The sequence below is a fragment of the Dromiciops gliroides genome, chromosome 1 (assembly GCF_019393635.1).
Source record: "Dromiciops gliroides isolate mDroGli1 chromosome 1, mDroGli1.pri, whole genome shotgun sequence".
NCBI classification, from domain to species: Eukaryota; Metazoa; Chordata; class Mammalia; order Microbiotheria; family Microbiotheriidae; genus Dromiciops; species Dromiciops gliroides.
In genome coordinates this window covers 638632171-638660151 of record NC_057861.1, presented here as the reverse complement: position 1 = coordinate 638660151, position 27981 = coordinate 638632171, and the positions used below count along the sequence as shown (strand labels likewise).

General features: G+C 36.6%; 1 protein-coding gene across 3 annotated transcripts in view; it reads left to right on the top strand.

Annotated features, from left to right (window-relative positions):
- The window catches only part of RFX3 (regulatory factor X3), a 327432-nt gene extending 299825 nt beyond the window's left edge, over positions 1–27607 (top strand). For all 3 annotated transcript variants that reach the window (XM_043976081.1, XM_043976079.1, XM_043976080.1), the window contains 2 exons: positions 18977–19019; positions 20504–27607. In XM_043976081.1, the coding sequence (XP_043832016.1) occupies positions 18977–19019; positions 20504–20742 (282 nt within the window). In that variant the 3' untranslated portion in view covers positions 20743–27607. The remainder of the gene's footprint in view (positions 1–18976; positions 19020–20503) is intronic.
- The last annotated feature ends 374 nt before the right edge of the window (positions 27608–27981 follow it).

Genomic DNA, 27981 nt, shown 5'->3' with positions numbered 1-27981 from the left:
AAAAACAAACAAACAAAAAACAACAACAACAAAAAAAAGATTACATTTATTTGGTGCACCAAGATACTGCCTTCATATTGCCTTTTGCTCTTCAAAATTATATACTTTTGGGGCAGCTAGGTGGCACAGTGGATAAAGCACTGGCCCTGGATTCAGGAGGACCTGAGTTCAAATCCAGCCTCAGACACTTTACATTTACTAGCTGTGTGAACCTAGGCAAGTCACGTAATCCCAATTGCCTCACCAAAAAAAACAAACAAACAAATTATATATACATATACACTTTTGGACTTTTCTCCAAAGGTAAATATACCCAAGGGGTGAAAGTTTTGCATGCATGCAACTAGCCAAGAAGTTCTGTAGTTGTTCAGTTTTAGGAGTGAGCCAACACCATATTTGAGATTCTCTTAGGTTTTTACCTTTCCCACTTGCCTGTTTTCAGTTTGGGGGGTTTTTGCCCCATTTCCTTATATCAGGGTACAGTAGTTATCCAAATAGCAGGTAAGTACTTTGAAATTTCTGATGCCAGGCTCACCTACACCTTGTTTGACATGTTGGCCAGCCATGTCAAATCCTCATGGGATTCTTTAATCATGATGAACAGTATATAAGGATAATAGGGGTTCTCATTAGTGCTATGTGAATAAGTCTGATGAGAGATCCTTGCTTTCCCTTATACCTCTAAGAGACATAAAGAGTGGGCATAAGCAGCTTATGTGATATGAAGAGTTAACAGCTTCCGAGGATGTTTGTGTAGACAGCATTATGTGGTAAGAGCCAAATGGGACTACAGTTTCAATATTGACTATACCATTGTTATATTTACGTATGCCTATATAATCCATGATTCATTGGCAGATTGCTACAGGAGGCAGAGACATAACTAAAACCTAGAACATGAGAAAATTCAGCATTAAATGCTTCTTGTGAGATCAAAAGGCCTGTAAAGTCTTCATGATTTTAAATTTCTTGCTATAGAATTGGCCAGCTTGCAAGAAAGGCCCCTAGGCTATCCGGTCTCACCCATTAACAAGCCCAAGCATCCAATTAAGGCTAATTTGACACCCTGGGCCTCATAACAGAAAACCGATGCCTTACTCTCCTGTTTGGCTCCTGGTCACTGTTCTAGCTCTAAGTTGGTGGTAGGGGAAAGAAAATGAGTGAGCCGCTGCTTCCTAGTTTCCTCACACCTCTCCCCCAGGCCTCCTTGAAAACCAGATCAGAAAAAAAAAATGACTTTTGCACTCCCTTCATTTGAATGCATAGGGTGCTATTAAAATCATTTAACCTCCCTAAAAGTATAATTCCAAGCAGCAGATAGACAAATACTTGGGCCTTAGGAACAAAAGCTCATTTAGGTGCCTCTTATTCAGGTGACCGTTATTGCCAGTGGTTGTAGTTTATTTCTCTACTCTTTATCTTATGCATATTTGTAGGATGTATGTCATACCCCTTTTACCAAATGTCTTTTTCATTGCCATCTGCTCTCCTTGTTTTAGGAATATCTCTCAGCTTATTCCTTGCCATTGCTATCTCCAAAGGATGGAGATGAGTAGTGTTTTAAGAATTTTCTTTTGGGACGTTTGCCTCTTAATGTATTCCAGAAGAATTTATACCTAGACCAGGATGCCATTCTTCAATATTACCTCATTGGTACTCTGATTCTATTGATATTGGTACTTCACCACAGTTCAGATTACAATCCAAGCATGCCTCCACATTTTGTTTAATTTTTGAAGAATGGCTTTACATAAAATTTACATAGTTAATGTCTATCATGCCCTAGATTCCTTCCTTTCACTTAATATCTTGAAGGTACCAGTGCAGCACTAAAGTTGTCTATCCTTCTCCCTCAATGGCTGGCCCACCTTTTGGGGAGGGACCACTATGAAAAAGTCATTGTTGGTAATACGTTTCAGCCTACCTACTAGACTAATGATGCCTCTTTACAAAATTAATTATAATTTGGAGTTAGTTCTGATACAAACCAAACCTACTTTTCCATACTTAGTTCATATTATTACCCTTCACACACTCTCTGTTCCAACCAAACCCATCCCCCAAATATGACATTGCATTCTCTGTCTCTGTTTATTTACCCAAGCTGTCTCCCATTCCTGGAATGTACTTCCTCCTCACCTCTGCCTTTCAGAACATTTGCTTTGCTTCAATGTTTAGTGCTCAAGACCACTTATCCATGGATCCTTCCCTGATGCCCCAGTTATTAGTGTTCTCTTCCTTCTCATTTACTTTTTATTATCTGTGTATCTGTTATATCTCCTCATAATAATGTAAGTTCCTTGAGGACAGGGATTATTGTGCTATTATCTTTGTACTACTCCCTCACAGGCTTACCGTAGTACCTTATACATTTTTATTGTTGTGGAATAATTCCATATTTTGTGACTTCCATGGCTACTGTGATTTTTATCCGAGTGGTTTTTGGTTCCTTGTACATATACTTGAGTTTATCATCCCTGGCTTTTTTCTTTAAGTAAAGCTGCTACTTGGATATGTTGCGAAAGCAATTTTTGTCATGTTTTGTCCATTATCTTCTATAGTCAGTTTAGGAATCCATTCACTTCTGAGTGGCAGGCAGTTCAAGGTGTTCATTTTAATCTCTAAAACTCTCTACTTTATTTGGCTATATCAATAACTTCTGTTGCCCCCTTGTAGTCAGAATGAGTGCTTCTACTAAGACTAAGCTCTTCAAACACTGAAATTCAGAATGTTTTCTGTGGAAGACTAGATTCTCTTCAATCCCTTTTGTCTGGTTTCTCCAAACAATAGTCCCTAGTTTTCACCAAATTGACATTTTGCACAGAAATTTTTTGACAATACATTTTCTACTTTGATTCCACTCTATATTTTTACTGTTTTATCACATGGAAAATTTTAAATAAGATTTCTCCTAAAAGCATGTTTGTATTAAGATCTAAATGAAAATATTTGCTCAACTGCCTAGCCAGTCTGCATTTTGACAGAGCTGATATAGTTGTTCTAAAAAAGAGATGTAAAATGATTTGTTTGCATTCTTTAAGACTTTGACTTTTTTAAAAGTTTTAAAATATTCAAGTTGAGAAAAGTCATTTTTTTAAGTCTTGAGTAACACTGTTTTAAAAACTCAAAAACAATTTTAATTAGCATTACTAATTTTAAGCCCTAAATGAAGTTTTTTTTTCTATTTTTAAGATCATTCTATCTTTCCAATAATACTAAACTATCTATCCAAACATAGATTTACTAAGACAAATACACACAGACACACACATCCCTGTGTGTTTCTTTTGTACAAAACAATTATACACACAAATATGCCTATTTCTACATCCTGGTAATGCCTTTATTTTCCACGATAGAAATGGAGACCACTATATTGTAAGGCCTCTAAAATAGAAGTATCCTTATAAGCCCAAGAAAAGTATTCTTCTAGATAATTGCCTGCAAAATATGTAAGTAATTATGTATGTATATATACATATATATACATCTATATGACTAAATTATCTGAGAATCAAAAATTCTGTTGTTGTTTTTAATCATAAGGAGGGAAGTAGATCAATTAAAATATGTTTACTGCTAGATTTTATTTCATTTTTTTATTTTGGTTTAAATTTTGTACAGGTGCCCAGTGGCCTTCTGCAATGGTGAAATTTTTAAGAGTTGGTATAAAATATAATAAACAGGTTGCATCTGTCTGCACACCTGTTAAGCTAGTCATGAGACATGTTGTTTAACTGTGTGATGACATATATACCAGCTATATACCATCCTTTCAAAATTGAACCAAAAGATAGTTTCTTTTGAGTGATGCATAGATTTCATGTTTCTCTTGAAGTGAGCTTGAATACTTTCAAACAAAGCAACCTTTTGCAGAATGCAAAGCATAATGGTTTTTGCATATAAAGAAGTAGAAAGTTCACCCTTAAACACGATGTTGAAAACTGGGGAAATGATGGTAAAAATTAATTAATATTATTTCAGCCATTAAAAAAACCAAAGACTCCCATTTATCTGGTGTTCTGGATAATTGAGTTTTGTGGGTGAGTTGCCATGTATATGTAAGACATAGACATTACCAATTTTTAAAATAGCGCTTGTGAACTCCACTTAATACAAAACTATACTAAACGCAATCTAATCTTTTTTTAATGATTCAGAAGTCACTTCTCTGTTTTGCAAGGCCTCAGGGTTATAATTATGAACATTAGCTATTGTTATACAACACTAATCACATAGGAGGTATGAAAGACTGGCCTGAATCTATACTGACTCTATAATATGCCCTGGAAATTCTTTTTGGAAAAATAAATCCCTGATAGCTGCTTGTTTAGCTGTCAGTTCTCTCTTTTTTTAAGAAGAGCAGAAAAATTATTATTATTTGAACTTTCTGCTTGTTTAGACACCATAAATATAATTTTACTATCATATAAAAAATTTGACTCCAATTACTCATACACAAACCAGAAAAGTATTCCTGAAAAATCACAAAGCTATTTAAGAATACTACTTTTAGAGTCATGGTTACCTTGAGAAAATATGCCATGGAAACCATTTGTATTTGTGTCTACTGATCCAAGTTTTTAATAGTTTCGTGATGTGTAGGCATCATGGCACGGTGGATAGAGGGCCTCTCTTGGAGTCAGAAATTATAGGATCATATTAGAATTGGAAGGAACCTCAGCCTTCCTCTAGGCTGAACTGTACCTGAAAAAGAATTCTTTTTTGTTTGTTTGTTGGGGCAATGAGGGTTAAGTGACTTGCCCAGGGTCACACAGCTAGTAAGTGTCAAGTGTCTGAGGCCAAATTTGAAATCAGATCCTCCTGAATCCAGGGCCAGTGCTTTACACACTGTGCCACCTACCTGCCCCCTGAAAAAGAATTCTTAAGACAACATATCTGATAAATAGCCATCCAGTCTCTGCTTGAAGACCTCCAACAGCCAGGGAACACCTTATCTCCTGAAGCAGCTCACTCCACTTTTGGATAGTGTGATTTTCTAGGAAAACTTTCTCTAGAGAAAAACTAAACTTTTAATAGTTTCTTATAAACTTTAGGTGTCAAGTTTTTATTTATATTACTAAACCATAATTTTCTCAGTGTTTATTTTTATTATTTTATTATTTCATGTTACTCAGAATTTTTTTGAAATTTAAATTTATCAAGTACATCTTCAACTAAGGAAGACTGTTTCTGGTATATAGTATACATATAGCCATCAGCAAGTTGCTTAATGTTTCAGTGCCCTTGCAAATCCCATAGAAAAATAAACAGATGTTAGTAGATAGAAGATAGATCTACTGGTTTGAAATGAAAATAAAAAGCCCAATTGATACTTCACATGTGAAATATTAGATTGACTCAGGAGAACTGGGTTCCAGTCACTCCTCTCCCTAACAAGCTTAAGCAAATCCCTTAATCTCTCTGGGCCTTGGTTTCTCATCTCTAAAAGATGAAGACTGAAGCAGATGATGCAAGATTCTCTAGCTCTGAAGTTATACCCTTGTTGTGCAAACCTTGAGTATCAGTGAAGAAATCCATATTCTAATAAAAAGTTACAGAATTCTAAGGGGAAATGGTGATCGGTCATATATGAAAAAAGTGTTCAGTTCAGTCATATTAAATAATATTTGTACAAGCTACCAACATTTGCCATTTATTTCAGATAAAGAAAAATAATGAAACCACTGTATTTTCATAAGGGCAGCCATTTTGAAAGGGGCAAAAACCTATGAAAGCTAAAAACTGTGATAAAAGTGATCACAAAGAAACAGATAGGTTTCTTGAATAAAAGTCCATGGAACAAAAAGTATTCATTTAGTTGAATGAGGTTCAATAAGGTAGGATTTTTCAAGGAAAACTATACCTGAAGAGAATGGCTGTTAGTCCATTGTAGTCAAGGATCACCCTAAGAAATTCATATGGAACGATATACTTAGCTTGGCACATAATAACTGCTCCGTAATTATCTGCTACGTTGAATTAAATGGAAGAATTGAAAGGAATGAATTTTGACCATGATTATATAAAATTCAGATTCATTTCTGAATAATTCCCAATCTTCCCCAAAGCCCCACCCTTACCAGGGTTTGCAAAGAAAACAAGGATAGCCTCTTATGAGAGCATAGGAGTGATGAGAGACCTTTGCCAGAGGCGAATGCATCAGGTAACTAGCATCTGCACCAGTATTAGCATCTTCGGAGATTATCTCTGCAAAAGGTTGGATTGTAGAGTTCCAGTTCTATGATCATGTGGCTCTTTTGCATTCACTTCAGCACAGTGTATAACTATGGACTGAACTACCCCACATTTTGATTCTAAAATGGCTTTCTCCTCTATAGCAGGCTGCCAAACTGCCTCCCCTTTCACCATTCCATTTGGGCAGTATGTTCAAACTAATTTGAAACTGGAAACTCATTTGAGTATTAGTCTAAGCAAAACACACTTTGGCAGGTAAATCTACAACCAGAGAGCAGAAGGGTCACACCCTTCACCACCTCCACAGCCATCTGTATCCAAATAGAAATGTTTTGGGGGGTTGTTTTATCATTTTGTATGATCTGCCTCCCTCCTCTGTATTACTGAAAATTCGAGTAACTTGGATATAAATTATAATGTGGAACTTGGAAGAGGTACAGGTGGGGACTTCTCTGAGAAGCACAAAAACTGCAGACGTTTCATAGCTGAACAGATCCTTGAAGCTCCTGTCATTTCACTCCCTTATTTTACAGGTAAGGAAACTGAGGCCCAGGAAAGTCAAGTGACTTAACTGTAGTCACCTAACTTCTCTGTAGCAGAATGGATACTAGAAACCAGGTTTCAGAAACCAGATCAGAGTCTAGTGTACTAAACATATCAGTAAATCAATTTACCTATCTCTTTGGAATAGTGCATGTTGCATAAGTAGTCCCTGACTTTATGAGTATGGAGCATAATTCTTAAATGTACACAAATCTAGATCGTAAGATGAATTCTCATAAAACTTTATTTTGCTGATTGTTTATGTTCCTCGATGCTTTTTATTCCATTCTTTCCTTCTCTTGTATTTCAGAGAAGGGCCTGTGCAACAATGTCCAGAATCACATGCCATATCCCTATGGTATCTCAGTGCTAGGGGCTTGTTAGTTTCCTACACCTTGCTTCTCAACAGTGTTGGCTCTGTGCCTCAGCATCCTCTCAGAGGGACAGAGAAACTTTGGCCTAAAGGTGTGTACTAGTCAACAGAGGTCCTAATTGGTGTTAAACCTCCAGTTGACCATCAGTTAGGAGATTGTACATTAACTGTATCTGCCCTTGGAGAAATAAGGCACCTAGAGGAGAGAAATGGGTCCCCTGTGGATGGGATATGCCCATCAGAAACAAGAAGGAAAATCTAACATATGGCACATGGAGTAGGGGACTTCAACTCTTAGCACAGTGCCTAGCACATAACAAGTACTTAATCAAGGCTTCTTGATTGATTAATTAATTGACTGATTCAGAGTCAAATATCTGAGCTTGAATACAAACTTACTATTTGAGAAAATCACCCTCTTTGGATCAAAATCGCCTTATCTATAAAATGACAAGGTCAGATTAGATGGTGTGTATGGTCCTTTCTGACTATAAAATCCTATGGGTTTATGTTCTCAAAAAGAGGTGGAGGTCAGGAGCAAAGAGAAGAAAAACTAAAGCTTAAATTATTCAAATTATTTAAGGGAACTAAAAAAAGCTAATAAATGCCAGGTTCCCAAGACAAATTCCCAGACCCCCCCTTCCATCCAAGAAAGCCCACCAACTAAAAACCAGGGTGGGGGAGCTCTTCTAGTCCCTCTTCTTGGCTTTCTAGTTACCTACATTGCCTAAGGAGGAGGCTCAGGTTTGGAGAAAAGTCCCTAGGTCTTAGACAAAGGAGTGACAGCTCCACCTAGTGACTGTTTTACCATGTAGGCTCACACTAACCTGGAGGGTTCACTGCAGTGGTGGAAACAGGTAGCTTTGAGGTTGTCCTTATTCTTTGCGGCCTACTGCCAGAGAGGGGGAAATGGAAAATGGTTGTCACTTAGGTGGTGACTTTAAAAGATGTCCTTTCTGATTTTACCTCTGTTGCAGACAAACATTTTGTGCATGCTGAAGGATATTGAGTAAAGACAGTCTAGGCTAGTAGAAAAGAGTTCATATTTGTCACTCAGAATGTCCTTCACGGGAGCTTACTGGTGATTTCCTACTACAGTACCATGATTTACAAAATGAAGTGGTAAAGAGTAATAGAATCACAAGTAAGTGCTACCACGGGCTAGGCAATTGGCATGTGAGGGCAGGAAGATAGTTGCTGCAAGTGGCCCTTCTCTCCCCACCCCCATTCTGCCTTTAGCCAATATACAAAATCAAGGAGAGTCCCAGGACTTTGGGCTGGCATTCCTAGGCAGGCCTTTATACTCTTTCTAGCTATAATAGCTGATTGTGTTTGAAAGGGGGAAATTAGAGCCAAGTGAGAGCTCATTGGGGTAGACTAATACAGCTCTGAGGAATGAGTTTGTCCAGATGGATTGTCTTTCCCATCACAGACATCTATTTTCACCATTTAAAATCCAGCCAAAATTAGGAATAAAATTATTATTGCCTCCTTCTTAATCAATCATGAAGATTAGCAATACAATTGATTTTGTAACACTTTGTCTAAGTACATGGCATGTGAAATTTCAGACATTACTGAATTGAAGCTATTTTAGTGTTTGTTTTTCATTATCAGAAATTATCTAACTGGACAAAGCTGAGGTGTTCATCATTTCTGTAAAAAATATTGAAAAGGTTCCATAAAAAATCAGTCAGTTCTGAATTTCCTTTTCCAATTTATTAAGCATCCTCAGCAAACAGAACACCAAGCATGACATTAGGATAAATTCATTGTTTAGATAAGACATGGCCCCTATCCTAAAGAAACTTGTAGTCTGATCATAAGGGTCTGTGACATCAACATGTCATACATAAAATGTATTTAGGGTAGGGAAGGGAAGCTCCAGTCCTGTGATTTCATTGATCTAGGGAATTATCAATATGAAGTTCCTTACACTGATGCAAATCAGCACTTCTTCTGCAACGTAGCGTCTTTAAAGAATTGCCTAAGTCACTGAGAGGCAACTTTTGCCTATTGTCACACAAGTATTATATATAAGAGATGGTATCTGAACCTGGATCTTCCTAATTCCAAGGTTGCACCAGGATACCTCTAATACATAATTGGAAGAAGAAATACATTCTAGAGCTATAATGAAGAGTGGTCTGTGAAGTGTGAGGAAAGAAAAAAGTGGGAATTTCATGGAAAGCCAGGGGAAGGTAAAGGGAAATAGGCATTTCTCTAGCACCTACTTTGTGCCAGGCACTGGAAAGCACTTCACAAATATTCTCTCATTTGATCCTCAAAGCAACCTTGTGAAGTAGGTGCTGTTTTATGTCCATTTTACAATTGAGAAAACTGAGGCAAACAGAGGTTAAGTGACTTAAGGGTCACACAATAAATGTGTGAGGCCAGAGTGAAACTCAGATAAGAACTTCCTGACTCCAGACCCTGAGCTCTATCTAATGGACCACCAGCCAGCTGCCTCTAGAGTATCTTTGGAACAAGGTTACAAAATTATAATATAGCAAATGAGATTTTAACAGTAAACATTTAAAGAACTGTGTACTCTTCACTCAATGACTTTGTCATTATCTCTATTCCAGATTAGATTTGTGTTGACTCTTCTGACACTGTTCTGTCCAAGGTTACTAATGATCTTTCTCTACTGGTTTTTGTTTTTTGGTGTGTGGGGGTTTTTTTAAGTGTAATGCTATCTTCTTTTGTATACTATAGTCATTATCCAATATACCCTCTTTCCACACACTGAACCCTTTCTTGTAACAAAAAAAAAAAAGGAGATAAGTAAAACTACAGCAAAAAATGACCACATCTGGCATTACACACAGCATTGTCCATCCATAGTCTCCTACCTCTATTAAGGGGAGAAAAGTGTCTGTCTTCCTGTTCCCCAGGGCCAAAATGGTCCCTGCATTGTGAACAAAGTTCTCATGTCAGTATCGTTCTCCCTTACATTTGCATATTTGCTTGTATATATCATTCTTCTGGTTTGCCTTACTCCACTCTGCATCGGTTCATACAATTCTTGCCTTCTTTCTCCAAATTCCTCATCTCCATCATCTGGAATTAATTAACGGGCACCTACTTTGCATCCACCTTTTTGGTACATTAAAAATAATGTAATTATTTTGGTCTAAATGGGACCTTGTATTTTTTTTTTACCTCATTCCCAGTAGTAGAGTTGCTGGGTCAAATGGTATGAGCAGTTTAAGTACTATTTCTTGCCTAATTCCAAATCATTTTCCAAAATGGTTAAATGTACAGCTGGACCAATTTGTCTTTCCACAGCCCTTAACTTGGCCATTTCCATTTTTTATCTTCTTTGTGAATTTGATTGAAATGTTGTAAAACCCTTTGTGCGTTGTTTTAATTTGCAGTTGTCTTATCAGTGATAGGGATAATAGCAGGGACTGGACCTGTGATTTCACTGATGTTAGGAATATTAGGAAATTCCCTATGAGTACAATCCAGGCCCTTCACTGTAGCTTACAGAGATGCCTGGAGTGATGAGAGGCTAAGCCACTTGCACAGGGGTCACACAGCCAGTAGATGACAGAGTTGATACCTGAAGTCAGGTTTTCCTGGCTCCTCAACCAGCTCTTTTTATTTTAACTTTGCCATGCTGCCTCTCTGTTAGTGATTTAGATCATTTTTTCATGACTCCAGTGATTTATAGCTACTAAGGCCCAGGCCTGACCATGTCACTCATCTTCTTAAAGACCTTTAGTGGCTCCCTCTTACCTCTAGCATAGAATACTGACTCCTCAGCCCAGCACTTGAGGCTCTCTGCAATCTGGCCTTTCCTGCCTTATTTCCTATTTCTCTCCTTCATATACTCATAGAGTGTAGCCTAATTGTACTTCTAATCTTTCCCATAACTCAGCATCCTACCTCCTGTCTCTATGCATTCATGTAGGCTATTCCTCATGTCTGGAATGCACTCCCTCCTCAGCTCTGCCATTCGAGATCCTTTTCTCTCTTTGAGTCTCAGTTCAGCTCAGGTCCACCTCTGACCAAAGCCTTTCCTGGGGTCCCCAGTTGTTACTGTTCTTCCTCAAACTCCTTTGAACTGTACTTGCTGGTGCCTATACAATATATCAGCACCACCCCTCATCCTCATAGCCCCTGTTCCTAAAGGCCAGAACACCTCCTTTTCTTGTCAGTGCCTTACAAGTTGTAGGTGTTTAACAAATGTTTGCTGAACTGACTTGAATATAATAGAATCTAAATGATATCATTTGAAATTAGGCCCACTAGTTTTTTTTTTTTTTAGATCATGACAATATGAAAATGTTAATTAAAGATAACCTAACAAATTACATAAAGGCTCAGGAAGGATTTAATGACACTGTATTGGAAGGGGGTTGGAATAGCCTGTAGACAATTTGGGTGTTGTTTTTTTTTTTAACATTCAGACAAATAAATCACAGAATTACAAGGAATCCAACAGTATTCTTTGGGCTATAGCCAAAGTGGTAATCAGAGGCAAACTAATTCAGTACTTTGCAAAACACAAACAAACAAAAAAGAATGGAGAAAATAAGTCAATTAGAAAAGAAAATGGAAACATTAGTGAAGGAACATAAACATAAATTAGATCTTAACCAGACATTCATAGCTAGACTTGAATTAAATCTTTAACAAGATAGAATGAAAGGAATATGTAATAAAGGACTTGTGAAAAGGGTGGGGATAGAATGGATGGAATACTGAAATATATAAAAATTAATAGCTAAAACTAAAATATAAAGAGAACTCTGTCACAATCAAAAGCTAGAAATTAATTCAGAGAACTCTGTAGGCATTTTTTTTCATTGAAAGTGATAGACTTAAAGTCATAGATTCAGAGGGCTTTTAAAATTAGAGATCTAGCCTAACCCACTTATTTTATAGATGGGGAAATTCTAGGTCAGAGAAGCTATGTGACTTATCCAAAGCCACACATCTCCTACATGCCAGAACTGGGACTAGAGCTCAAGACTCCTAACTTACCGATCCAGTGCTTTTTCTACAATACCACATTAATAGCTCAGAAAGGATGAATGAGCACTAAAATCATATATGTATATGTGTGTATATATGTGTGTGTACACACATATACATATATACACATGTATATATTTCCATATGCACATAGAAATATACATGCACTTGCACATGTGTATGTGTATTGTGTATATGTGTGTATGCATGTGTACATATAGCACAGTGCAATACAACAGCAAGACAACATAGTAGAAAGCGCATAAGACAAAATGTTGGAAACAAAGTATCGTCAAGATGCCTGCATTCCAGTCCCAGCTCTCACAGTCACCATGGGTGAAACCTTGGACAAAATGTAATTTAATTTATTTGAGTCTAAGGTACCTGCTCTTTAAAATGAGAATGATTATATTTATACTAACTACTTCAAAGGATTATTGTTAGAAAAGCACTGTGTAAACCTTAGAATACTAAAGCAAAAAGAAATTCTCTTTATTATGATTACTTTGTCCTTCCTGTACAGAGATTAGAGTCACAGGATGTTAGAGGTGAAAAAAAACCTTAGAAACATCTAGTCCAATTTCTAATTACCTCTTAGGTGGGTGGGGGCACCCAGAAAGAGAAATGATTTGCCCTGGGCCACACAACTAATAAACAGAAGAGCTCAAACTTTAACCCAGATCTTCTGACTCCAAAACCAAGAGTCTTTATTTTTAAACAAGTTTTTAGTGATGTCTTTTTTTAATCATCATAATTTCCTTCAGTATCACTCCCTTTCCCCTTCTCAGATACCCATCCCATATATCAAATAATAAAGAGGGGAAAATCAGCATAATTTATTAATATATCAAAAAGTTCTAAAAAATATATGCAATACATAAGACTCCTAGACCTCTCACTTCTACAAGGGGATAAAGTTGGGGTGGGGTGGAGGGTGGTCTTCTTTCAAGCTACAATTATTCTTTGTAATATTGTGATATCCATTTTACAGGGTTTTGGGGGGTTCTTTCCATTTGCATTGTTGTATATATGTTTTGTGTATATTTCTGCAGTGTCTACCCAATGCTTCTAATTTTCATCTCTGGGGTCAAGCAAAATATGTTTAATCTTTGCCATATGGCAGCTCTTGAGATATACATGTCATGTGTGATCCTGCTTAGAATTTAACCTCCTGAAGGGCAGGGACCATTTCATTTTTGTCTTTGTACCCCTAGGACCTAAGTTAACTATGATAAGGTAGTACGTGCTTAATAAATGCATGTGCATCAATGCCACCTCCAAATGTACTCTTCTCAGGGTTAAACCTCCCCAATTCCTCCAGCCTCTCCTGATAGGACAGGTTTATTATTTGGTTTGGATTTATTTCCTCCACTCTCCACCAGGGATAGGGGAAGGGCAGAAAGCAAATCAAAATTAATATCCTTACCAATAATTTAGTGCAGTTGAACATGAAATTCCTATATTAAAAATTAAAGGATATTTCCATTTCTTTCTTTTTCCCCCAACCCTACCCCCTGCAGAGCAATGAGGGTTAAAGTGACTTGCCCAGGGTCACACAGCTAGTAAGTATTTAGTGTCTGAGTCTGGATTTGAACTCAGGTCCTCCTGAATCCAGGGCCTGTGCTTTATCCACTGTGCCACCTAGCTGTCCCCCCCCCATTTCTTTCTTTCTTTTTTTTAAAGAAAGTTTATGCACAGAGTATCACAGAGAACAAACAGAAAAAAATAGTTTGGCCCTATTGTCCAAAAAAGCATTGTAGTTATTTAAAAGAAGTAAAGAAAAAGTTATCTGCAATCTAGGTTTCCCCAAAGGACCCCATTTTAAAATTCTATACACCATAATAATATTTACAATGTATATCCCACTTTTGATATTTTCAAGATTTTTTTATATGTTGATCTTATTTGTTCCCCACAACCACCCTGTGAAATAAGTACTTCAGGTATTACTATTCCTGTTTTATACATGAGGAAACTGTGACCTAGAGCAGTTAAATGATTTGCCCATGGTCATACATTAATCAATATCTGAAGTGAGGTTTGAACATAGGTCTCTCTTGACTTCCCTTCTAACCATCCTTCCACTACCTACTACTTCCTCTACATGGATGCAGTGAACAAGTATAAAATAAATATAAACATACACATTCCTACCTGCTTTATGCCATTTTCACATAATTCATAGTAGACTCCAGATAGAGACTAGAAATGTGAAAAGTCTATAAGCAATGAAAATGAATATAATCTATATGGGGGAGGTGGGGTTGTATGTGTATATACACATACATACATATGTGTATGTGTGTATGTATGTATGTATGTATGTATGTATGTATGTATGTATGTATGTACCAGTGTAGTAGTAGTAATAGTAATACTACTACTAATAAACAGTTTAAAATAATGAGATAATTTAATCTGGGACAATCTAAAAACTGAAATAAATATCTGTAAGGAAGTTTTATCATAATATTTATGAAAACATGATTAGTCAGGTTTCTTCTGAAGTATTAGTATCAATCTTAAAAGTATTTCAATAGTGGCAATAATCTAGCTCCCATCCTCAACCTCAAAAGTTCTTCTAAATCAATGACTATATATAATTGTCATGTATCTAAATATACATTTCTCTTGTTGTGTGGCTGTGCCTTAAAAAAAAATAACAAACAGCATACTATAAACTTTCTTATGGCTATACCAATTGCTTGTTGTTCCAATGAATGGAAAAGAAGATGCATGCTTCTGAAGATTTCCCAGAGGAAACTGTGATAACATACTTCTTGTACATAAAATTTAAATCATAAATTCTGTTGCCTTCTATAGTAGTCAATGTTTTGCCCTCCATCTAGCCCCTTCCATGGGGATTCGAAACTGATTGAGTCCTCTCGACCATCCTCATCTTCTTCTCGATGCTCTCTAGCATGTCAGTATCCTTCCTAAAATGTAGTGCCAGGACCATTATCTGCCTCATGCCATGTTTCCGTTTATGCCATCTAAGAGTGCATTCCTTTTTTTTCCAATATTGACTCCTATTGAGCTTGTATTCCAGGTAATTTTCTGAGTCTACCTCCCCCATTTTGTATGTTTGTAGTTAATGTTTTTAATGTGGGCACAAGCATTAGATTTTTTTTTTACTCTTACATTTCACCTTATTAGATTTTTCCCATCTTTCTAGCCTGTCATTATCATTCTGGATCCTGATTCTGTCATGGAACAATGAAACCATAGCATGATTCCATGATCCATGGGACAAAGTAAAAGGCTTTTTGTAGAGTTCTATGATATTCAATCTTATTTGAACTGGCCCATTTCTCTAGCCTAGTCAGGATTTTTCTGAATCCTGACTCTGCCATCTGACCTATTAATTATCACTCCCAGCTTCAAGGTCTCTTTAAAGCTAATAAGCATGCCATCAGTCCCTTTATCCAAAGTATCAGTAAAATGTTCTGAAGAGGATACAGCAAGCTGTATGTGGATTCATTCTTTGTATCAGTGTTGTATTGCTAAAAGAGACATAGCCTGCCTCAGAAAGGAATGAGTTTCCCTATCACTGGCATTCATAAGATCATAGACAGATCTAGAAGAGACCTTAAAGACATTTTCTAGTTGGATTCCTTCATTTTACAGGTAAGTAAAATAAGGCCCATAAAGGGAAAGACACTTCTCTAAGGTCACACAGGTATTTTAGTGGTAAATAGAAGCTGAATGATCACTTGTCAGGAAGGTTATAGGGGGGAATTCTTGGCCAAGAATAAGATTTCTTCTGAAACCCATTCCAGTTAGGAGCTTGCATGTGTATCTGAATTGTCCATCAAAAATAAAAGAAACAAATCAAAACTGAGTAGCCTTTAAGTCATTCTCCCTGCTTTGGAATCTTTCTGTCTATAATCCTCCAGAGATTTAACATGCAACAGAAATTGGCCCTAAAGGCAAACAACTACTCCCTTTTGTTCATTTCTTATCTTGCCTGCTCAAGATCAGAGAAATCAGGCCCTTCCATAATTCAAGCTTTGAACAGGCTATTAAGTTTGAGTTTGTTGTTATGATCACAATATGTGACCCCCACCCCCATGGACAGGAGTCCCTTGGAGCCACAATTCAGCCTTTCTGATGATTTTAGACAACCCAATTGTGACTCTGAAGTAGTATGACTGATTTAAAAAAAATATATTTACCGGAACTCATAGGTGAATGTGCATCGTCACATTTGTTCCTATTGCTGTGGCTGCAGATCTCTGTGGCACTCCATCTTAGCACTGTCTAGAGAGCCTGAAGCATATTCTTTCAAATATACTCAGTGGGCTCTTTTCACCTTCTTAGGATTCAGTTCTGTAACGATTGGAATGATGCCACCTGCTGGATACTTACTGTAGAAGAGTTCTGCCCATGAAGCGAAGGTCTTTGAGGGCAAGACCAGGAGTCTTTTCTTTGGCGGGAGGAAGTGACGCGGACTAGTGGGAGGAGGAAGGAAGAGACTGGCGCTGACTCTGGGGCTCTTTCCTTTGGACTCTGGTGGAGAGTGGAGCTAGAAATGTGCTCTCCCTTTAATAGATAGGAATCTAGGCCTTTCTCTCTCTCTCTTTACCAAATTCTTATTCTCCTTAATAAATGCTTAAAAGTCTAACTCTTGCTAAAGCTTGTAATTGATTGGCGACCACTCATTAGATATTTTAGACAGTTTAGCTAGAATTTTAGCCCTTAACAGTTCCATCTAACAAACTTTCTATGTGCCAAGGTACTGTGCTAAGGATTCAGAGGCAAAAAGTATAGGGCCATCTCTACCCTCTGAGAGCTTACATTTCTAAATGCTAATAAGGAGGATTAATGAAGACCTCCTGTCGGTAGTTGGTGGGATCTGAAATATGCTTTGAAGGAAGCTAAGGATTCTATGAAGTAGAGGTAAGGAAGGAGTACATTACAGACATGGTAGACACAAATGGGTAATAGCTAACAAGCCCTAGTAAGCCAGGGTTGACTTAATTTTTTGTAAACATTTAACCATTATTGAGAGCTGAATCTTATGGCTACAATAGTTGATCAAGAGAGATTTTACTAGCTGAGGTAAAGATCCAGGTATGACGGACTACAAATTAATAAAATTGATTGTCATGTGTCAATTATAAATTGGCCCTGAAAACAGTTTCAAAAGAGGAGTTCCAAAAATGTATTGAGTAATTGTTGTTCAAATGTGTACCAGTGAGTGAATGAGTTAGTTAGTTATTAGTCCAACATTAATCGCAACATATAAATTTCTAGATGTTTTAAAATGAGCCTTGTTATTTTATAGTCATCCCTGGCAGAGAGAGACACATCAGATCATAGAAATTTTAAGAGTTCAAACCTCTACCTTTCATCAGACTTGTTTTATCCACTTATAAATTGGTCAGGAGATCTGGGTTTCTGGTCATGACAAACAAATCTTCAGAATTAAAAGCCTCTTATGACTCAAAATGTGAAAGGTTTCAAGTCACAGGTTTTCTTTGGGTGATCCTTCTCCTGTTTCACGTTCTTGCCCAGTTGTTCATGTAGTCATCTTCATTCTCAATCTTCCAAGGTGTGTTTTCTCACTTAAGAATGATTGTTTATAGGGGGCAGCTAGGTGGTGCAGTAGATAAAGCACTGGCCCTGGATTCAAGAGGACCTGAGTTCAATTCCGGACTCAGACACTTGACATTTACTAGCTATATGACCCTGGACAAGTTACTTAACCCTCATTACCCCCCCCCCAAAAAAAGACTGTTCAGGAGAATCACAAGACGTGTCATTTTCCACTTTTGCATCCACAATGCTTTGCAGGTAGAAGGCAGTTGGCCAATATGTGTTGCTGAAAATATTATCAGATATACTGTTGTATGGTATCTCCGTAAATGTTTTTGCCTATTCTTTCAAATCCTTGTGCTTCGATTGTTACAAACACTTTGAAAAAATTATTCCTTTATATAAATCATAGTAAGAGATTGTCATAGTGAAAAAGAGACCCAAATTAATGCCTTCACAAACTTTTTTTTTCCTTTGGGCAGGGCAACGAGGGTTAAGTGACTTGCCCAGGGTCATACAGTTAGTGAGTGTCAAGTGTCTGAGGCCAGATTTGAATTCAGGTCCTCTGAATCCAGGGACAGTGCTTTATCCTTTGAGCCACCTAGCTGCCCCCTTCACAAACTTTTAAACCAGAGGTTCTTAATCTTTCTGCGTGAATCTTGGACCCCTTGAACAGGCTAGTAATACCTATGAACCCCTCCTCAGAATAATGTTTTTAAATACATATAAAATAAAATGCACAGGAATGCAAAAGAGATTATAGACCCCCTGAAACCCATCTACCTCAGGTTAAGAACCCCTACCCAAACCATGTTAACACCTCATTGGCTTTTCATTTTTATAAGAAGAAAAGCTGCATCAGTGAAAGCCAATACAGTGGAACATTAATTTTTAAAGCTTTGCTTCTTATAAAAAGGCTTTCCAGTGATTAATTTTATAGTGATTAATTAAGGTATAGGGTTAGAGGGTTGCTTGCTTATTTTGAACTGGTACATCTTACTTGGCCCAGTCTTTTCCAGAATTCATTAAAACATTCATTTTAATATGGAAAATTTGATTTCATGGGTCCTATCTCTGCAGGATTTCTTTAAAGAGTAAAATGGGCCAGCAAAAAAAAAAATTAGTTGTTTATAATTTATATTCTTAGAAAATGATTAAGACAGCCAAAATGGAGTTTTGGTTATAAATTCAGCAAATTCAATTGAGAACTTACTGTCTCATGTAATTAGAGAACAAAAAGATCTCAACTTTAACATTTTTTAAAAGATGACAAAGTATATCTTTTACTTCTTATTCTCTTTTGTTCTGACTATTATGTAAATGGATATTGTTTTACAGTTTGGTGATTTAAATGCCGTGTCCCCTGGAAATATGGATAAAGGTAAGTATTTAAAATATTATATAAATATTTTCTTGGTGGAGATATTCTTCTAGAACTAGAAAAATATATAGAATTTGTCTACATTGCCTTATTTTTAAAGAACTAAACTACAGACAATCTAGGATGTTTTCCTTTAAAAGAGTCCTGGATTCACTGAGTTTTAGAGCTATAGGGGAGCTTAAAGACCCCTCTGGTGTCTTTTACAGGTGAGGAAACTGAGATGTAGGGAGGTTATATGACTTATTATTAAAAATCCAGCTCTCTTTACACTATAACATGCTGCCTCCTCATAGAGATAATGTTTTTGAACTTTACAACATTCACTTTTGCCCTCATAGCTATATACATGCATGCATGTATGTACACACATGCGTGAACACACATATACATACAAAAATTAAACCCATAATTTTACTTGAAACTCCCAATGAAAAAAAGTCCCTCCCTATAACAATTCGCTGACCTAAAACATATTCCTAGAGACACATTGCACTTTTCAATGTTATCTCACCAATTTCACCATAATATTAATGAACAAGAACACCTTGTCTCTGATAGTCTGCCTCCCTGAGTTATCTGTAGTATAGTATTGACCCCAAACTGAGGCCTAGCCTCATCACCCCAGTTTGATGTACTAGAGATCGCCATAAATGTAGATACTAGTGAAGGGCTTCTTAAAGTTTTTCCACTTGTAACCCCTTTTTGCCCTAGAAATTTTTACACAACCCCAGATATATAGGTACATAAAATAGGTGCATATATAACCTTTTACTGTTGCCAAATTTTTCACAACCCCCACATTCAGTTACTTGATCACATGTAGGGTTGCAACCCACAGTTTAAGAAGCCTTGTAGAGCAATTGCCTTCAAATTTATGGCTACCTCTAGGGTACATTAACCTGGGGTGATGACCCAGGGTCTCAGTTTGGGGGGGGGGGTGAAGATGCTATACTACAAAAAGCCCAGGGAAGCAGTCCATAAGAAATGAAGTGACTTCATCAAATAGTGTTTATAAAATATAACAGAAGATCTGAGATTTTTATTAATGTTATGCCTCAAACTGCACCTTACCCCATTCCACCCCCATCCCACAATCACGAAGGCAGAATGGTTAGGACTGCTCCTCCAGTATTCACCACAAGCCCCAAATGTGGCCTTTTGGGGTATCTTTTTTCCCTTAGAGGATATCCTGGATGTTTATTTTAACATGATTCAACCTGACCATTAGGAAATAGCAACCAGGTTGTTGCACACAGAAATGATTATTAAATTTTTTTTATGATATTTTAAAGGGCCAATATAGGGACCCATATAACAGTAATGGAGACAAACCCACCAGGAGAAAAGCCACTGATTTGGCTCCTCTGAGTGGGGAGCCAAGGAAGTTATTTTCTTATTACTGCCATTTGAACATTTGATCCAAAGACAGATAGACTTTTTAGCCCTTTTTTGGCCCTTGTCTTCATGGTTTTTTGTTTGTACAGATGAAGGCAGTGAAGTTGAAAGTGAAATAGATGAAGAACTGGATGATTCTGCAGAGCCTCAAGCCAAACGGGAGAAAACAGAGCTGAACCAGGCATTTCAGGTGGGCTGCCTTCAGCCAGTCCTTGAGAGTGGGGTACAGCAGAACCTTCTGAATCCCATTCACAATGAGCACATTGTCACAAGTACTCAGACTATCAGACAGTGCAGTGCCACTGGAAACACCTATACTGCAGTCTAACAAATATTAAAGCTTATTTTTCCAGATTATATTTAACCCTGGTGATGTTGGGCTTAAGTTGACAAAAGAATAAGCCTGAAGGTCGACTGTTGTCAAATTCTATCTGTGCTGAACATTACCTTTTTTCGGAGTTGTGAAATGGAATGGGTGTATGTATTTTTGCCAGGTCTGTTTAATTTTTTGTAAACAAATCATTTGCCTCTCAATATGAAGAGTTTTCTTAGTTTCAGGTGTCAAGAAGGATTTTTGCAAAGCTTAATGTCAATGTTTTTGTCCTCTTTTAATTAAAAAGTAATTTACATTTTTTCATAGTTTAAAAAATATGTTAATGTTAATTGTTAGTCATGGTGTATGATTTCATATGTAAGTTTTTTAATTAGGTGCACTTCTGTGAAATATCAAAAGAAACGAATTCCTTTGATTTACACTGGAGGCATATACTCATTTGACAGCAGATGCATCAAATTTGCTTCTGAAAGGTGCTTTTCATTGGACAGAACCATAAGACACTATTTTGATAATATTTCTGAGTGTGGAGGGAGAATACAGAGCGTTTTTATTATAATGCTAGAGGGTTGGGAAGGTCACCTATTTTTCTCTGAGGAAAAAAAATTGAGCTGTGCATTTATCAGCATAGGTTAGATGACAGAATTGCCAGAGATTATATTGATGTGTACGTAATATGTATGCTTAATTATCAAATCACGTTAACAATGCAAGCTTCCGTTAGACATGGAGTTTTAAATATTATTTGCATACCAATCCCTCTGTTTGAATACTACTGAGTCTGTATTTGGGACCACTGCACACAGATGCTTTCTGCTGTTAAGTGGAACTGTTGTAGTTAGATACTGAAACTGAAAAAAAGTGACAACTTTTTTTTTTTTAATTTTAAATGTACATGCTACTTATGATGAGCTGGACATACAGGAAACCATTCCGTCTGGATGACTTTCTTCTGTTCCAGGTCTTTTTTTTTTTTTCCTAATAGTAGTTCAATGTGCTGCTATTCTAAAAGATAATTTATAGAATGCAAGGAATGTAGCAACCTGCATCATTATTTCCTTCAAAAAAAAAAAAAGCTATTTCCTGGTTCCTAAAGTAAGTGGATTTAAATTTTCAGAAGAAAACTAAGGCAGTGTAACTGGCACACCTCACTTTTACTTATTCCCGACTCGGTAGGATTGGAGTAGGTGGCTAGACGGACCATTGCCATTTAAGAATGTACATCAGGGATCATTGTACCTCGGCTATTACATGGTGCCTTAAAAACAGAACTGAAGCTAAGGTTTAGTACTTTTTGTTAATAGGAGTAACTCTGAAATCCATTTAATAAGGTGTGCCTGTCATTTTCCAATTCCCCCTAAGTCAGGGCAGGTTACATATTCTTCAAAGGAAATTGAGGGTGGGGAGGGGTTTGGAGAAAAGGAGGTCTGAAGGCCTCTCTCCAAGTGATGGTAAACCTAGTTTTTCTTGTTTAGAACTGAATTTCACTTTCTTACAAATCAGATTCGCTTAGGGTTGTGGGGTAGCAGGCTAGTTTTAATACCAATTTGTGTCATTCAAAGTAGGGTTCCCATACCTCCAAGCAACATGACATTTTCTAAGCCCTCCTTGTCTCATTTTAATTTTGGAAAGTAAACAAAATGAGCAGATACTTATCACAGTGCATCTTTTCAATGTATGTGTGTGTGTGTCTATGTGGATGCTTGTGTTTGCACGCACACATGTGGGCGCTCATGTGTGAGCACAAAGGGATAGCCATCTGCCAGCCAGGTTGGAAGGTGAGCCTATCCCCCTTGCTATCAATGTGAAATAGCGCCACTGTGTTAAGTGGTCCATCCTTTCTGTTTGTTTTAAACGTGGGCACACCCATTTACTTAAGTAGTGAAAAATGAAGAAGCAAAAAAATAAAAATAAAACAAGCCAAAAATGGGGGAAAGCACAAGAATTTGCAGATTTCTAATAAGGCCTATATAAAATTAGATGGTTGAACTTACCCAGTTTGTCTGGGGGGTGGGGGGTAGGGAGGAGCCAATCTGTCATGTTTACTATACCAAATGACTTAACTACACAAGCAATGAATGGTATATTTATTGCTTAATTTTCTTAGGCGCATCAAAAAACCAATATCAACTAAATTTTCCTAATTAAATTTCAAACATTATAAATGTAAAAAGTTTTAAAATTGATTCATATATTATGCTATATAAATCAGGCATATTTTTGGAGTCCTCACTAGGACCATGGCTTTTTTTAAAAAAATCTTAATAGCATTTAAATGATCATCATTTTATTCCCTTCTAAATATCAACATTTGCACCCCTCACCAAAAAACTTAAGCTAAGCTTCAATAAACATTTATCCACTTCATTGTACATTATGAAATGTTTACAAGTAAAGTGAAATTAAGATTAAAATGGCAAAAAAACCACCACTTTTCATTTTCAACATCAACAATTTTGGTTTTGCTTGTGAGTTGTTTATTTTCCTTTAATACTGATGTTCTGTACTAGACCAAATGTAGTTAAGAATTTCCTCCTATGTATCAACAACCTTTAAATGTGTTTTTATTGTTGTTGGTTTTTTGTCATTGTCCCTTTTTATTTTGATGGTGAATTTGTTTGTACCATTAGAGGCCTCTGGTTGCGACATGCAAATTTAAATGGAGATGAGAGGTGCAGGGTCTTTGGAACCCTCCATGATTCACCTCTTCCCCTCGTTGTTCACTGTTTTCTAAAGAAGAACAAGGTATAGAGCCTAGTAAAATGAAGTCATTTTCCAACTTAATCCAATTAATTGCTTTCTGATCCACAATGTGAACAAGATTAAAAGGTTGAGTGCCAGAAATCTTTAATAGTGAAGAATGTGTACACACATGCACCAGCATTTCCCTTTGTGCCCTCCTCAATGGTTTGGGCTCCACAATGGGCTATAGATTCTTTACATAGAACCCCCAGGTCCAATTTGACTTAGGGTATTTATTTGAAAGCCAAATTAGAATCATTCATATGTCCAAAGAAACTGGAGCAATTGCATATTCATTACATTGTTTGAAAGTCTTATTCCAGTTTTTATCATTTGTTGCTATCAGTATTTTTCTAAAAGACTTTGGACACTTGATTTTTATCAACAGAATCATATATTTGTACATGGAGTATGGATTTAAAGAAAGGATTTCTTTCCATTTGACCTGGGGTTACAATCCAGCACTAACAATCTATAATCTATAGATTTATAAGATTCTTATAATTTTATAATCTCTAATGATATTACATGTAATAATCCAAAAGAACCTTATAAGCTATGTGAATATAGTTATAATGGGGAAACTTCCTACTTTTTCAGAGAGCAACATATGGGTAGACTGCACTAATCTGGAGGATTCATAAAAAGCATTTCCAGCCCTCAAGACTGAATAGGATGAATTTTATTTAAGTTTGAAAACTATATATACCCTAAAACTTTAGGATCCAAGAAAACAGTGAGCAGTGGGGATGGGTGGGTTAGGGGATGAGGGGAGGGGTGTTTAAATTGGCAGTGTTTCTCCCTGGAACACACAGGGCTCAATTTTCAAAAGTTTTCTGTGGATACCATGTGACATCATAAAAGCTAAATCTGTAGTTGCTATATTGATCTTATTGCCCTTTCAACTGTTTTCCTTTCTCTGCTTATTCTTGTACTGCACCGCACAGTTTGTGTCCCTCTTGCTAGATGCTGAACTTTAAGAAAATGGTTTTTAATGCGGCATGTGTAATGCAGCATGCCCACCTTGGATTCATAAATGAGTGAAAACAAATATGTTCTCGTCTAGTGCTGTAAGCGTCCTTCAGGAATGTGTATGGTTTGTAGATGGTAACCATGAATGCTTTCCCCCAGGCCTAGTCCCCTCAAGGGGTGACTAGGGAACATTTTCTTTCTCTTCAGATGATGTATTTAAAGGATCTGAAATGCTATGCTCTTGATGATTTGAATGAAAAAAAAAAGTGTGTCGGTCACTGTGACATTTGGTCCTCACCATGTGGACACAAGTGAAAGGGGTTGGCAGTTCTCTTTCATGAGCAACTTGATGAAGTGGTTACATAACAACTAAATTGACCTTTGTGATATCGACCCCACCCCCCAAAAAATTATATTAAAATCCTTGACTTATTTTAATGGTTTGGTGATTACCAATTATAAGATTTAGACAAAATTAATTTCAGAAAGTGAAAAAAATAATTTGGCATATGCAGTCATCTTTTCTGAAAATTGGGCCTTGTCTCTACAGAATAGGACAACCTCTATGTATACAGTTAGAACAAGTCAATGAGTGGGATCTGAGTGTTTCTGCTAGTTTGGTGATTTGAAGAAAACTGGGATAGGAGCATAACTCAGTGCTTAGTTCTAGTGTTAGAAAAATCCATTTGATGTAATTAATACCTTGTATTAACCCTTTGAGCATTGTAACATATACAATAGGGACAAATGCCTTTTGGATCATTTATTCAGACTAGTCTGGCAAAGACTATTATATCCAAATATCTAATTATACTATTTTTAAAGAGAGAGGGGGGAAAAAGTGTTTCCAGACTAAATACTTGCATTTTCTATACATTTTATAATTTTCTGGAAGAGGGCTCAAGATACTGATTCCCAAATAGTCACTGCCATCCAAGTTACGTGTACTGTTTACAACAAACTAGAACTTTCACTTTTTTGTACCATGTAAATATCTAGGAAAGGGGAACAAATCTGTGGGCCTGTACACCTATGTCATAGCTGAAAACCACACATTGAAGGTACTTCGATTGTCTTGAAAAGGTAGGATACAAAAAAAAGGTGAATTTGAATTTTTGGACTTATTTTTTAAAGTTTCATTTACTTAGTACTGCAATGTACAAGTCTTTGTAAAGCCTTAGGAATGAAAGAGGAGTTTTAGTAACTAAAGAAAAGATAACTATTGCCAGGCAGTTAGGCGGGTCACCGCTACATCTTTCACAGAGTAACGTTCGGGAATGCATCCATAATGGACATAATTTTATTCATAATATGATTCTTTTGTATTTTGTCATAAAGATCACATGTAGATAGAACGGAGAGTAACGGTACTTGATTTAGGCTCATCTGTCAAGGGATGCTATGCTATGTACACTGCTTCTGACATCTGCAGATGTCAGTCTACTTACACAGCAGCTGATTCTGTTCCAGGGATACTCTTGGTGCACTTGGTCCCCTCTGTCCCCTGTTCCCATCAGGCCAAGAAGGGGGTTGCCTGCAGTGATGTTGGCCTGGCAGGGTACAGAGAAGAACGTATCCTAGTAAGATGTCCAGCAAAATGACATCACTAGTACAGTGCAAGTATGCTGGATACATTTGGGTTTTTTTTTGGTTTTGTTTTTAGGCAGTTTAGAAAGTCAAACCACGCAAATTATTCACATTAAAATTAGTTTAAAACAAATGCAATACTCAAAGGGTTTTAATTTAACTCTTTTTTTAACAAAAAAAAAATTCTTCATAATAATTTACTGTAAATGCTTCTCAGTTTGCATGCCTTGATCATTGCTGCTAGTGATTTTATGTGCCAGTAGACCTGAGTTTAGTTTACCAATTTTACTTAAAATAGTAAAAGCCACTTACAAAGTGACTGCCTAGTTTTCATTTGAAGTAAACTCTGATATGCCTTATTTTCGAAAGGTGTTCTGTCTGTTCTTTTCTTTGGTTCTGGTTTTGATTCTTTTCCCACTTTCCTTTGTTTTTTTCAAACAAATTATGATCTTGGGATTGGAAGCCCTGAGTAATGAAATCTTTGGTAAGAATTGTTTATCTAGCTCACCAATAAATCTCAGTTAGAGGAATTATGATCCTTGGGAGGACAAAACTCCCCACTGACTGTTGATAACCAAGTAAATTTTTTTCCTGAGAGAAATTAATATTTTCAAGTAGTGATTGCCTTGTTTTAACTTGCTGGACACAATTTTAAATAACCCAATAAAGAGATATAGAATTTTATTCGTTTAAAAAGCATCTTTTGTACCAAAGCAAATTTTTTTTCTCCACTCATCTCCATCATCAATTTGGACCTATGGTAGCAACCATCATGAATGGTTACAGAAACTTTTAAGTGAGTGCCTTTAGAAAACATGGAAATTTGTGCCTGAGGTGGTAAACTTTTAATTAGGTTAATTGTAGTGCTTACCAATCAGTAATTCTACTATCACTCAGGGCTTTCGTACCTTCTAGGTGACTTCTTTCATTGTGTTTTTTTAAAATGCTGTATTTTTTTTTCAGTGCCATCATTTCAATTTCACTTAGTAAGTGGCAGATTACATTATTCAGTCACACAAGCACAGGAACATAGCAACACTAGGAGATATTTGAACATTTCTTTTACAATCGACTGAATAGATTATGTAAATGAGGTAAGCAACTTTTTGTAGAGATTGTATGTGTGAGATAATGTAATGTTCTTTTCCAGTTTTTGGACTACAGTTGAATATACTTTTTAATTATTTAAAAACATCTTTACAGAATAACATGTGATGGTTTTTTGTATAATGTATTTGATTTTGTAAATACGTATTTCCTGATGTGATTTTTGTGAGAAATGCTAAATCTTTTAGTATATCATGTCCTCTCAAAATTGGCAGGAGCTAAATAATAGTTTGTGGGCGATTTGTATTGTGTACTGTACAATAACTGGGGAACTTTTATAATTATAAAAATATATATTAACTTTTAGTGTGTTGTTTAAACAAATGACTGGAACATACTAAAGATATTAGTAGGATTTTTCTGAATATTTCAGACTTGAACTCAGGCTAGCTTTCTTGTGTTTTTCAAAACAAAATTGTGTCTTGTCTTTTAAAATCAATAAATTTGTTTCCTTGTTACAAATATATGTGAAATGTCCTTTTTTGGTATGGTATGTTGTTTTAACTTTATAGCAACGGATTGCCAAGAAACATGTGACAGTACCAGCTCTCATGATCTCAGAATCATTTAGAGGCCAATGAATCCCAACCCCTTCATTTTACCTGTCGAAAAATTGAAGCATAGTGGTTTAGTGACGTGTGCCCAGCACCACACAGCAACTAAGTATCTGAGGTGTGATTTGAAAACAGGTCAGCCTGACTCCAAGTCCAGAACTCTATTGACTAGACCATGTTGCCTCCATGATGGTTCTATCTGGCATCCAATAGATTAAAAACAAGATAAAGTTGTAAACATTTTCAGAATCAAATGAAAATTTGAAATATT